Source organism: Canis lupus, chromosome 5 (assembly GCF_003254725.2).
Source record: "Canis lupus dingo isolate Sandy chromosome 5, ASM325472v2, whole genome shotgun sequence".
NCBI lineage: Eukaryota > Metazoa > Chordata > Mammalia > Carnivora > Canidae > Canis > Canis lupus.
In genome coordinates this window covers 42445267-42459116 of record NC_064247.1, presented here as the reverse complement: position 1 = coordinate 42459116, position 13850 = coordinate 42445267, and the positions used below count along the sequence as shown (strand labels likewise).

At 48.1% G+C, this 13850-nt stretch overlaps 1 protein-coding gene across 13 annotated transcripts in view; it reads left to right on the top strand.

Annotated features, from left to right (window-relative positions):
- Nucleotides 1-13850, top strand: part of LOC112647230 (myosin phosphatase Rho interacting protein) — a 148665-nt gene that overhangs the window by 27483 nt on the left and 107332 nt on the right. For all 13 annotated transcript variants that reach the window (XM_035716926.2, XM_049109511.1, XM_049109509.1 and 10 more), the window contains exons 2-3: nt 5494-5571; nt 7550-7615. In XM_035716926.2, the coding sequence (XP_035572819.1) occupies nt 5494-5571; nt 7550-7615 (144 nt within the window). The remainder of the gene's footprint in view (nt 1-5493; nt 5572-7549; nt 7616-13850) is intronic.

Here is a 13850-nt window from a genome sequence, read left to right as displayed (position 1 = left end):
TTTCAGAAATTTAATTTTGAGGTGTCTTGGTGTGGATTTCTTTGAATTTATCCTTTGGTGTTTACTTGGCTTCTTGAATTTATTGGTTGCCTTTCTTGCCAAATTTGGTAAGTTTTCTATTATTGTTTCTTCAAATGCTTTTTCTTCCTTACTCTCCTTTTGTCCTTCTGGGAGGCTGATGACACAGATGATAGTTTTTTTTATTATAGTTCACAGGTCTCTAAGACCTGTTATTTATTAATGTGTGTCTGTTTTTTCTCGGTTGCCTGGTTGGGTAAATTCTATTATTTTTCTTCCAGTTCACTGATTCTTTCCTTGGTTCCCATCATTCTGCTGTTAAGCTGATCCACTGAGCTTTTTATTTCATTGATTGTATTTTTTAGTTTCCAAATTTCCATTTGGCTTTTATTTATTTTTCCCATTTGGCTTTTATATCTCCTCTTGCTTTTTTTGTGTTGGTTCTGTTGGGGCTTTCTGTATTTCCATTTATTCCAAGCACGTTTATAATTTTTGGTTGAAACGTTTCAGCATCACTGCTTAAAAACCTTCCATCAGGGGATCCCTGGGTGGCGCAGCGGTTTGGCGCCTGCCTTTGGCCCAGGGCGCGATCCTGGAGACGCGGGATCGAATCCCACATCGGGCTCCCGGTTCATGGAGCCTGCTTCTCCCTCTGCCTATGTCTCTGCCTCTCTCTCTCTGTGACTATCATAAATAAATAAAAATTTAAAAAAAAAAAAAAAAAAAAAAAAACCTTCCATCAGATCATTCTGACTTGTCTGTCACCTTAGTGTTGGCATCTCTTGTCTTTGTTTATTCAGTTTGTGATCTTTCTGTTTCTTGATATGCTGGTGATTTTTTTGGATTAGAACTTGGACATTTTTGGGTTATTTTCAGTGACTGTGTTTAACCCTTCTCTTCTAGTTGGCTTTTTCTGACACTATTCCAGTGGTGGTGCATGGGGCTGGAGGGGGCTGTCATCTTTTACTTTCGGGTGGAAGTCGAAGTCCAGGCTGCCCACTTGGCCTCCACTGACACCTGACATGGGAGGTTCCTTGTTACTGTGGAGCAGGGGTGAGAGCTCAGCTCCCCACATGTCTTCCTTGGACTCTATCCCAGCAGGGAGAGGGAGGAGGCCTTGTTACTGTTGGATGGGGAGCAAAAATCTCAGCTCCTTGCCTTGCCTCCTGACACCTTCCTGTAGGGGTGCTGGGGTACCTTTTAGTTGGCAGGGGTAGGAAGGGAGTCTTTACTGGCATGGGTGGGGCTGGCCGGGGCTGAGTCTCTCCTGGCATGTCTGGCTAGAATAGAGCAGTTATCATCTAAAAATGTTCTGTCTTACCAGGTTGTTCCTTCCCAGAGCAGTTTTCATTGGGGCTTTTGTCTGTTTGTGCCTCTTGGAACTCCAGGTTGCTCATTCTTCCAGTACCTGGTCTGGACCAGTGAGACAAAAAGAGAAGCTGGGCACACATCTCCATGTTTTTTCAGGTCTCAAGGCCCCCAGCCCTCTTCTCTGCTGTCTTCTCTCCACCTTGCAGACTCTCCTTAGGTTTTTCTTACATACAGTGTCCAAAGTTTTATCTGTACTTAGTAGGAGGAATACGGAAATTATGTCAGCCTATATTCCAAGAAGCAGAAGTTTCAAGTGACCGTTTTTGAAAGGACTTTCACTTGTGGAGGATGCCCAGACCACCAGCAGCCCCTTCCCAGAGACCAGCCAGAAGTAAAGCGTCTGGTTTATTGAGTCTGTGAGACGGAAGGCTGAGTTTAATCAGAAGAGAAATAGCTCAGGGGATACTCTCATGTGATGACTCTTAATGGGGTGTGGACCTGTATGCTTTCTCCAGGGTAGCCTGCTTGAAATAGAGCCCCATCCATTCCTTTGGGTCCTTATAGCCCATCTTGGATCCTCAGTGTTGAGAACAGATAGCTGCTTGTCCTGTATCCCCACTTTCTCCCACCAGTCCCCCCTAACTCTTGGCCAGGAAACAACCTCAAAATAGCATACCACTGAGTTCCTAGAGCTCATTTCTTTGGGCCAGCTTCCTTTTGGGTTTTCTGTTTCAAAATCTGCATTTTAGGTTATTGTGGGAATGTCTTCTGGTCTGTCAGAGGTCCTGCCCTGGGAGAGAAGATGAGGCAAGAGATGGAGGACTGCTGCCTTACAGAAGCAGTTCTGGTGGGCACTTCAGACTTTCTGACATGGCTGGGCTGCTATTGGCATTTGGACAGTCCAGAGAAATAGTGGGAGAAGCAGCAGCACTTCCTGGGACGCCGTGCCTGTGCCTGCAGGATGAGGGCAGGGTGGCTGTATCAGGACCACAGGTTATTCAAGGAGAAGGAAGGTCAAAGAGTGGGGTACCCCGGCGCATGGTGCTCCAGCCTGTGGAACGGGTTAGTCTGGATGTTTGGGTGCTAAAGGGTTTTAAGGAGGGAGCAGCAGGAGCTGCTTTAAACTCTTAGCCTGGCTTCTTCCTCTCTTTCCCCACAACGCAGCCATTCACCCCCCTGTGCCTTTGCTTTAACTATGCCTGTGCTTAGAGAGTTCACCTGGGCCACACTCCTGTATGTGTGCTGAGGGGGTTCCTTACCTCCTTCATGGTTATTCCTGCCCCGTCCCCCATTTGCTCACTTGGGCAGCAGTGCAGAGCAGGTACCTTCCTTTCTCCTATGAGCCTAGAGGTGCACAGTGGCCATCGGAGGTTCATGTTGTTATCCAGATGTAGGCCCCAAGTCAGCCCTTGATTCAGATTCAGGAGCTCCTTGCTCTGCCTCCTACCCATCAGGCCTATGCCTGCTGCCTCTTGCTACCCCCTCTGGGCTGTGTCTGGCATGTTTCCACTCCCTTTCTACAAACCCCTGGGTCATTGCCCTTTTAAGCCTTTGTCCCTGTTTCTTTGAATGAAGTTTCCCAAATATGGCTAGGGATGGGGGGCAGAGTCCCTTGAAAACTCACCTAGTGACACTGTCCTCCTCTGCCCTTCCCAAAGTTTGGGAGACTCGCTGGTTTACATTTACTCAGGGTAAATTTTTAGCTTCCCACTTTTAGAACAGCCCGTCCACCTGGAAGAGTCTCCTTTGGGGTGGTGTGTCCCAGAAAGGCCTGGCAGTTTCAGGCAGGTGCCGGCCCCCTGGCGTGCAGCATGTGGGCCCAGTGCACAGCAGGCCCGAGTAGATGTTACGTGAGTAACTGAGAGTGAGAGGTTGTGATGAGACCCTGGCCGGGTCAAGGAAATCTGTGCCAGTCCCTCAGGGCTCCTGCTACTCCTTTTGGGGAAGGGTTGGGTAGGTGTAGCTGGTGACATGAAGTCTCCCCAAAGCCCTGCAGCCAGAGACTGGGAGAGTAGAATAGTCACAGCGAGACAGAAATGGAGGAGACACTGCCTTGTCTGACCTCCTGATTTCACATCTCAGGGACCGCCAAGCTGAGAGGTGAAGTGGGGAAATCACCTGGTGCAGGATCACCCTCTCGCCCTAACGTTTCTGTCTTGTGTCTGTATGTCACTGAGGGGTGTGATAGGGAGACACTGAGTGTGCCTGCTTGCTGGAGGAATGGCTGGGCGCTACTGGACCGGTATTTGCTGAGAAAACTGACTGTACTCCCTTTACTTCTGCTTTCCAAGACAGAATTTCATTCCATGTGCCTTGTGGTCCTCCCGGGTTGTGTCCTTCTAACCCCAGTTTCCCTGTCAGCACCCACCCCCGTATTTCGTCATGGCCAGCCTCTCACTTCCTTTCTTCAGCCCACTCTACACCCCTTGCCCAAAGCTCCTACTACTCTGTTTACCCTCACGGGGAAGAGCCAGAGCTTCCCCTAGGGGCCTTGAAGACCCTGCAGAAGCCCAGAAAAAGGAATGTTCTTGGCTTACCCAAGAATGCTGTGTGACCTCTGGCAAGTGATTTTCCCTCTCTGAATCACACATTCCACAGCTATAAAATGAGGTGATGTGACAGGGCTCCAGTTTGGAATGTGTTGAATAAAAAGAAGGTTAAGAAGACCCCTAAGGCTTTCCCAGAGAGGAATCATGTGTATAAAAAGTAGGCAGCATTTGGGTTTTAATTTGTGTTACTGCCCTCCAAAAGGTAATGGATAAATTGGCTTGGTTGTGCCTTTTCCAGCTGCTTCTCACTAGCCAAGTATGGCTGAAAAGGGAGGTAGAGCCAGAGTGTCTGTCTAGTCTCAGCTCATGTTGAGCTCCTGTTGTCCGGGGCTTGGGGGGTGGGGGACACTTCATTAAAAAAATTAATAACTAACATTTATTATGCACTAATAGGCCAAACACTGTGCTTAGTGGTTCTTTCCCTCATACAATTTTTTGGAGATATAATTTACATATCATAAAATTCAACCTTTTAAAGTGTTAGATTCACAAGGCCATTCAGCCATCTCCACTTTCTAATTCCAGAACGTTTTCATCATCCCAAAAAGAAACCCCATACCTGTTAGCAGTCATTTCCCATTTCCTGTTCCCTCTGTGTCCTGGCAACCACTGATCTGCTTTCTGTTTCTATTGATGTGCCTATTCTGGACTTTTCCATGTAAGCTGAATAGTCCACTATGGGATCTCTCACTCGGTGTAATGTCTTCGGGGTTCATCTGTGTCATAGAAAGTGCCTGGACTTCATGCCTTTTTATTGCTAAGATTGTTCTGTTTTATGGATATGCCACATTTTGTTTATCCACTCATCTGTTGATGTATAGTGGGAGTGTTTCTACCTTTTGGTAATTGTAAATAGTGCTGTTTTGAACATTCACATTCAGTTTTTTACTTGAGCACCTTTCGGTTTTCTCGGGTGTATATACCTACGAGTGGAATTCTGGGTTGAGTAGACTTCTGTGTTTAACTCTTTGAGGAAGTGCCAGACTTTTCCACAGTGGCTGCACCATTTTATATTCCTGTGCTGTGTTTTACTTATGTTATCATCAGTCCTCACATGAGTCTCATGAGGTGTAGATGCAATTACTATCATCTCCTCCTTTCAGGTAGGACAGTTGAAATCCAAACAGTTTTCAGCCCAATGTCACATAGCCAGGAAGTTGTTGATTCTTTGGCCAGTGTTGTGATCGCTAAAGCAGTGTCTCTCCTGCCAGGCCTTGTTTTGTCCCATCAGAATGAGGGCGTTGGGCTGTTGTTTGCGTGATATACTAGTACCCAGCACACAGTGGCACTCATGTGGTGATTGAAAACACCATCGTTTCCTGATCTTCATGGCTTGATTGCGAACTTGAGGGAGGCATCTGTTTCTTCGGAGTTCCTGTCTTCTCCTGTTTGTCAGTCCTGCTGGGTTTTGTGCTCCTCTCTCCACACCAGACACTGCCTCCTACTCCCAGACGGCTTTCTTGGGAGCCTCGGCCTGTGGCTGGGGAATGAGATGGCTGGTGTGTGCTGAGCCGAGGTGACTTCTGTGTCCAGGGAGTACTTTAACTTGACCGTTGAACCTGTTCTCTCTCTGGTCCAAGGCCACTGATGACCTACCCTCTTTTTTCTCTTCCAGGCAAAACCTATTTATGGTGGCTGGCTGCTCCTGGCTCCAGATGGGACCGACTTTGACAACCCAGTGCATCGGTCTCGGGTAAGGACCTCAGAGTGAATTCTTGAAGTGGGAGGGATGGAGACATGCCCATCTAAGGGCAGATTTGACAGAGTGAAGAGGGAGATGGGAGGTCAGCAGTGGATCCTGGGATGGCAGGATCAGCAGAGAACCCCCATTTGGTAAATTCGTAGGTCCTACGGGAAAAGATTCAATGATCCTAGTTGAGCCAGGTCCACCCTTCAAAAGGAGATGCTCTCACACGGGTGCCTCCCGTTTTCCTGGGTCAGCTCCACTACAGAAACCATTAAAGCAGTACAGCAAACATTTGCATTTTGCTAATTAGGCTTCCAATTCCCTCATTCCCTCCCTTCCTCATCTCTCTTCCCTCCAGTCCTCCCTGTCTGGGAGCTCAGCAAATGAGCACTGCTGAAAGGAGGAAGGACTGGAAGGCCAGCTTTGTTTTTGTCCCATCTCTCCTGGGCACTCCAGCCGATGGCGGGTCCCTGCTGCGTCCAGGTGCCTGCAGCAGCTTGGTCTGAGCTGGAGCATCGAGGTGATTAAACTGACATTGTCCCCAACCAGTGGTTTGTTCCTCTACCAGGGAGCCCCTTTGGATGACTTCAGTTAAAATACCATCTGTCCTTTTCCACATGTTTTCTTTCCAGGTGCTGCTGTGCATACCCAGTGAATTGCTCCAACTCCTCTCCTTTCCAGTCCCCTGCTCCCTGAGATCCTCTGCTCTGCCTCTTGATTTCTGCTGCCCCCTGGCCTGAGTGCTGCAGGCTGGGATGGGGGCTGTGATGCCCCACAGACTTTGGGTTTTGTTTGGGGTCTGTAGGATTACTTCTGATGTGGGTTTTGACTTTAAAGATATCACTATCTTCAAAGAAGCCTTGAAAATGTTTCTCAGGAAGATATCACGTGGCCTCTTCCTGGATACCCCATGTGGAACCAGCCATCTACAGGTCCCCTTTGCAAGGCTGTCTGAGCATCCTGGTCCTCCATTCCAGGCAGGAAGACGATGGGGGTACTCCAGTGCCTGCAGTAACCAGGGAGCAGCTCTCTTTCCTGTTTTCTTTTTGTGTTACGTGAAATTGCCATTTTCAGCTTCTGGTGGGAAAAACAGGGTTCTTAATGATTTAATTCTGGCCCAAAGCAAAGAGACATGGTAGTTTAGTTAGTTCTTGTGGCCTTATTGCCAGTGATAATATGAATTGGGTCTTTAAAATGTTGAAAATAGGTCATGGATCTTTGTGATGATCTTTGGGATTCAAGGACCAGGAGTGTCTTGTTCTGGACATGTTTCCCCCATCACAGAAAGGAAAGCGCAAATGCCCTTTTGTTCTGCCCACCACTGGCCCCTAGTGTGCTGTCCTTTGGTTGGAGAGTACAGAGGGGCCTCCTTTGCCAGTCCATCACTGCTTGGACATTGGAATCATTCCCTCCTCAGTTTTGATTTTCCTTAGCTTGCTCATCCTCAGTGAGCACTGGAGTCTGGCTTTTTCCCTGTCTCCCACTCCCTGTGCTCATCAGAACAGCCCTTTCATAGCATTTTCCTAGATTGTTGTCAGAAGTGGGGAGTCAGTGCCATCCTTAGGTTATTCCATATTCCATACAGTTCATCAAATAAATATCGACACATGTTATGTGACAGACTCTGTGCTGGGCACATAGGGGTCATTTGGGACCCAAATGTGCTGGGCACATAGGGAATACAAAAAGGTGACCAAGACACCATTTCTGCTCTTCAGGAGTTTTCCAGTTAAAATAAACCAGGCATCCTGTGACATCTCACTAGCTTTGTGCAGACAAACACTGGGTGTTTTGGGTCTCTCCGCTGGACTACTGCCATCTAACAAATTACTGTTCTTTTGCCTGGGTACCTCTTTTCCTGTCATCTGCCCCAGGAATGGAAGCTGTGGAGGCCACATTCCTTTGACATAGGCTTGTGAGATACGGGGCAAGCAGAGATCGGGGCCAGAGCCCTCCTAACCACCCACTCTGTGCTCCATTGCAGAAATGGCAGCGGCGGTTCTTTATCCTCTACGAGCATGGCCTCTTGCGCTACGCCCTGGATGAGATGGTGAGTGTCCTCCTGTGTCCACTCCGTAACTCTAGCCTCCTCTAAGCCTCTTCTTTTCCATCTGTCGCCTGTGAGCACACCAGTGTGAGCTCTCGCTTTTGCTTCTTCTGGGAACCTGGAATTTGAAGAACCTGTGGCATCTGGTAGAGATAGTTCTGAAAATCCAGACATTTGGTTTGAGGCATCATTCGTGGTGACAGGTGAGAGTAAGTAGTGAAGGAGGAAGTCACTTCTATTCTGGGCTGATAGGACTCAGATGTGACCAGGGCATTCCTGGTTAGAGAGAAGGAGAGCAGACTGTGGGGGCTGGCCCCTGGGCACATGTGAGAGTGTGGTGTGTGTGTGTTTGTGTAAGTTGAGCACATGTGCATTCATGTGCTGTAGTCCCAGGACTACTTCTCAGTTTCGTTGCTACAGGTGGTCTCGCTTATCCCATTGGACTTGCAGAGGCCCCTTGGCCATGGGGTCAATTTTCTTTTAGTCACTAAGCCAGGGCATCTGGCTTCTTCCTGCCACCTGGTTTGCTCCCTGTGTCCTGGGCTGGATGGATATTTACTGTTCTTGGTCCAGAGGTGAACCTGAAAACCAACCAGGGGAAATGTTCTGGCTTTTCTTTTTCTATCCATTTTGCTCCTGAGTTTTTCTCTAAAGGAGCTTGGTCTTTCCTAACTAAAGTATGACCAAATTCCAAGCTTTTTAAAAGATCAAAGATGTAAGATTTAAGTACTTTTTCCTGTTCCATTTGAGTTTGTAAGTGTGTCTGTGCATTATGTGGGCAGCATTTGTAATTGGGACTGTACTTAAAAACCTAGACATACCATGTAAAATAGGCTGAGCCCATCCCCTCCAGAGTTCATTTTTTGCTAGAGGAGTGAGAGCAGGGTTCCAGAGGTGTGCGCAGAGATAACTGTCCCCTCCAAGCACCTTGTAGACTATTGGGACACTTGGATTTTAGGGTGGTCATTACAGCTGTGTGAACAGGCCACAAGTGAGTCCATTTCCACATGGGTGTCCTAATCTTGGTGAAGTGATGCTTCCTCTGTTTGGTTTCTCAGATGAATTAACAGATATGACATTTAGGTGTGGAATTAATACCTACTTCTATCTCAACTATCACCTCCTTGGTTCCTTCTTAAACATAAGTTTCTTCTTTCTCATTCTTCCTGGTGAGTATATTTATACAATGTGGTACGTGTTTTGCCCTGGAGCATCCCCAGAGTAGTTTGGATATGAGCCCCATTGAGGTGGTAGAATTTGCTAGAAAAAGGAGCAGGGGGACTGATTCCCTTGGACACCCATTTCTCCAGTGAAAGGAGGCAGGCCTGGAGGCAGGCCTAGAGGCAGATCCAGCACTGCCCTCTATGTTTTCCTGACTTGGCCATCTTACAAGTGGCAGCCCTGGGTGGGAGTTGGGCTCCTATAAGCCTTGAAGTTTCCACTGTCCTCCCTGGGACTGACTGACTTGTCCTGAAGTCCTGCAGAGACTACTAGTATAGAAGGAGCCTCAGAGGTCTCTGGATTACATCCAGGCTTGACTGGACCATGGACCTTCCCGAAAAATATAGTTCCCTGGACTTTCCTTGGAGACAGTTATTTGGGTGAGGAAATCTCTCTTTATGTCTAACAGGAGTCCAGTCCAGTCCTTTGTTTCCTTCAGCTCAGTCGCACAAATACAGAGAGGGTGGCTCCTGCAGACGCCTTTGTGTCTACACAACCGCAGAGTCCATACTGCATCCCCAGAGCTGCTCCTAAATAATTGAGGCTGTCTAGCCATGAGTACTGACACCTTGCGGTACATTTTGGTCTCCCAGTAACCTGAATGTTGGTTGGGTATTATTTTACATGTTGCTGGGGTGGCGGTGGGACTGTGCCAGTGATGTGGGAAAAGAACCCCCGGGAAAAACTCAGACTACAGAGTGGGCATTGTGGGGGACGCCCAGAGTTGAGAGTTTGGGGACATGGGCCACTTTCTGGCAGATGACCTTGGAGCTAGAGACTGACCTGGTGTGCCAGTTAGTGTTGAAACACCCAAACCACGGGCAGATACACTGCTACTCCAGGGAAGACAGTGGCATTATTTTAGGAGTGAAAAAAGACCGTGGTGGTTGCATTGAAATACCTTTAAAGCAACATTTCAGTTGTTTTCTACATTGTGCTGGGAAAGTCCTGTGGGGAAAGTTGCAAGGCAGCATCTGGGCTGCCAATGAGAAGAGGCCAGATGGTAGAGGTGGTCTGGTGCTAGCTGCCTGGGTCAGCGTTGGCAGCCACTGTCCTGGGCCTTGCAGGTAGGCTCTTACTTACAGCAGCTGGAGGGACTTGTCCCACCCAAGGGGTCTATATTGGGCCATGTTCTTCCTGGCCACATCCTGGATGAGCACAGTCCAGAATCCTGGAGCTCCAGTCCAGAGGTCAGCTTTCCTGGTGCCTGGACGCCTGTCTCCCTCTGGCTAGCAGAGTCCTGAGACCTGGAGCAGGAAAGCTTTTCAGGCAGGCTCATGTGTGAACTGAATGCAGCCATGCTGAGATTTTTCTCTGAGAGAACCTAAAAGAACCATGGTTCTCAGCTGGGCACCACTGTGCTTCCCAGGACCACCTTGCAATGCCTGGAGCCTCCTTTGAGTCTCATAACTGTGCAGGGATGAATAAAGTAGCTGTGGACACCTATGGGTGGAGGCTGGGCGTGCTGAGATGAACAGGACAGGCCTCACAACAGGGAATGATCAGTCCCTGATGTCAGCAGTGCCACAGCTGAGAAATTCTCGTGATCTGGTCAGTGGCTGGTTTAAGGTGTTTTTTTTTTTTGGTTGTTGTTGTTATTTTAATTATAAGTTTGACTTGCTTTGTTTTCACCCCTATTCTTAAGGTATGAAAGGCTTCACCTGTCTGATTTCCTGGGAGTGAGAGATGTGAAGGGCCAGGGTTAGCCAGCTGGCTAGTTTGCTATGTGCCAGGCATGGAATTAGGAGTGGGCCTTTTCCTGGCCTGAAGGGCTTTCTATGGGTTGTCCTTGTGTATCAGGTGACCACAGGGCTAGCAGAATTGCTCTTGTGTGTGACACTTAACCTTAGGGAGCATATGGGGCCCACTCCTGTGCTGTGCTCAGACCACCATGCTGTGTCATGGCCCCATCTTGGTGTTGGTCTCCAAGAGTAGCAGCTCTGGGCAGCCTGTAGCCACTGGGGCTGATCCTACCACTCCTGCGGAGCAACCCAGCCTTCTCCCCTCTGCTCCCAACAGGCAAGTGCTCCAGAGCTCATCTACTGTATGTAATACATTATAGCATTTTATGGTTGGCTGTTCCCTTAACACTTAGTCACAATCTGTTTCAAATTGTTACTTGCCTTTTATACAATATTACTATTTGTTTTCATTGGTTTAAATGTTATCTTACCAACTAGATTGTAACTTTTTTTTTTTTCATTGTTGGGTTCCCTGATAATTCTTGGTATCTTTCTGCATTGTCTGGCCTGGGACTTGGGTGGCGCAGACCTAGTAAATATGTATTGAGTTGAATTAACCGACTTTGTAAATGGGTTACTGCAGAGTTTCTATTCTCAGTGTTTGGAGAAGGTGAGAGCTGGGGTGCTTCCTGAAGAAGGACTAGGTATGTTATGTGTTACAGCTCTTATTGATTTCTCAGCAGAGGGGAGAACACCCTCCTGAAGGCTTCAGAGAGCAGAGTGGGGAAGGCTGTCCCAGGCCCCCTTGGCTGGGACCAACATGGGTGGGGCTGTTGTCAGCAGTTCCCCTGAGACCCTGCAACACCTGGGTCAGGGCCCGCCTTGAGGGCTTCTTTGAGAGGCTTCTATAGTCAGAGACTTCTGCTAGGTCTGCTAGGTCTTCAGGCCTAGTCTGGCTCCAGTGCCTTTCTCTTCCAGGCAGTTCTGAGATGGGGCTAACCTCTGGGAATCACTTTTCCTTTTTTGGGAAATTTCTTTCTCGATACACCCACGTACCCTGTAACTGGTGGGTGTGGAGGAGAGACAGATTTCCCAAAAAAGGAAAAGAAATTTCCCAAATGCAAGCTGAGGTGAGGTGGGCTCAGGGCAGCCTCACAGACAAGTGGGAGCCTGAGCACTTTGGCTGGGTCTCTGGTTTTTTCAGTGGGAGACAGAGTAAATAATCTAGAAGCCCAAACCTCTCCCTCTTTCTCCTCTGCTGTTGTTTCTTCCTCTGTAATCTGCCTGTGATTGTGCCAAATTCTGCCACCTTTCTTTGAACTTTTGGGGATCAATGTAAAGCTAAGGTACTGGTTTTATTAGATCTCAGAGGTTATTAGAAGGAAGGCTTTCTCAGAGAAGAGCAAGTCCTGCGGAGAAGCAGGCCACAGTGGTGTGTGCTGGACCATGAGGCTTTGGGGTGCTGTGTTGGAACCGTACCTGATGAGCTGTGGGCAGTCTGGTTTCTTGCTTTCATGTGCTCTTCCTTTTCCCTCCTGGAAGCCAGGCAGAAAGATGCTCTAAAGTTTTTGTCTTTGCTTTTTAAATTATAATAAGCTATATATAACAACACTTGCCATTTTAGCCATTTTTAAGAGTGTGTTTCTGGTGTATCAAGCACATTGTACAGCCATCACCCCCTTCCTTCTGCAGAGCTCTTCATCTTGCACAACTGAAACTCTGTCCCTCCTGAGTACTGCCTCCCAGTCTCCCTTCCCCCTGGCCATTGGCAACCCCTTTCTACTTCCTGTCTCCATGATTTTGATGACTCTAGGTACCTCATATAAGTGGAGTCATACAATATTTGTCCTTCCATGTCTGGCTTATTTCACTTAGCATAATATCTTTAAGGCTGATCCATGTTGGAGCATGTGTCAGAGCCTTTTTTTTTTTTTTTTTTAATTATGTTCCCTGTCTGCCCTGAAACACACTAACCCTGGGTTTCTCCTGCATGGAAATCATGGAGGGATTGTACCATACCTCTGTGGCAAGTGGTGGTATTAAGGGTCACCTTTCATTGTATAGACCTTTTCTGCATTCTTTGTCTTGAGAGTCAGGACAGACCAGAGCTGTGGGACTTTGTAGGGGCTGTGCTGTTGAGGACCCTGAACTTAGTTCATGTCCTTAGTCCTCATATATAGGCCTGTATCAGGGGCAGCCGTGAGTTTGTCCATTCCATAGAATGCAAATGTCTAGCCGGAGCAGTTAGCTGGGGTGTCTGTGTTTAGAGCATCTGTCTCTGTTGAGAGGTGAACTTGGTGTGAACATTCTTCAGAGGATGGCAGGTGACAACAGATTAGGATTGTGGCTCCTTTATAAGGGTTTGCTTCCTGTAAGACAGTGTCCTGGAGGTTACTTTGATCTCAAGACTTTCGCCTACTTCATTCATGACACATTTCAGCCACTTCAGGGTGGTGTCAAAGCTCTGCATGGTGCTCAGGTGCATGGTGCTCAGGTGCCCAGGGCCATGAGAAGGGTGGCATAGTTTAGCCCTCCTCTTTAGGAGCAATCTCTGAGGTCCTTTTGCTCTGTGCCCCGTCCCATCTGTTGGCAGGCATTCTCCTAAGAACCTCCTGAGGGCAAGGCCCACCTTTCCAGTTTAAATAACCACTCCTTGGGATTTTTAGGAGTCACTGATGTTTGAGAACTTCTTCTAGAAGCTCTGGTTGTTTCTTCCTTACTTGGCGCTTTCCTAGGCAGAGGCAGGCTGATGTGTGTGATTCATTCATTGTGGCTGTTGTGTCCATAGCAAAGAACTGTGGGGGAGAAACACTTGGCCACAAGGAGGTCCCTCTTGTGGTGAAGCTTTCAATCTGTTGGGACCCACATGAACCAAACCATGATGTGCATAGTATTCAAGACAATGGGTTGTTTGGGGGATCAGAGACATCTTCTGAAAGGAAAAAGAGGACATTGGCCACCTTCCTGCTTTGTGCAGAGATTGGGGAGGAGCAGCATCCTTGGCCCAGTGCTGTATTGGCTCTTCAGGCATGATCTCTAACATGGTCCCCGTGACGTTGCCTTGATATTGTATCCATTTCATAGATGAAAAAACAGGCCTGGAGATATGGTGGGGGTCACTCAACGTCTGAGCAACAGACTGGGATTTGTAAACAGGTAAGACCTGTTTTAGGAGAAGGAAGGTTTCTTTTCCCCAGCAGTCCTGTCCTTCACTGTGTCTGGCAGTGGCCGACATAGCCATCATCTGCTTCCTGCATGCAGGGAGGGAACGGTGCTGGCTGAGGGCCAGCCTGGGCTCTCAGCATCCTTTCCACCCCTCGAGTTGGTCTATAGCC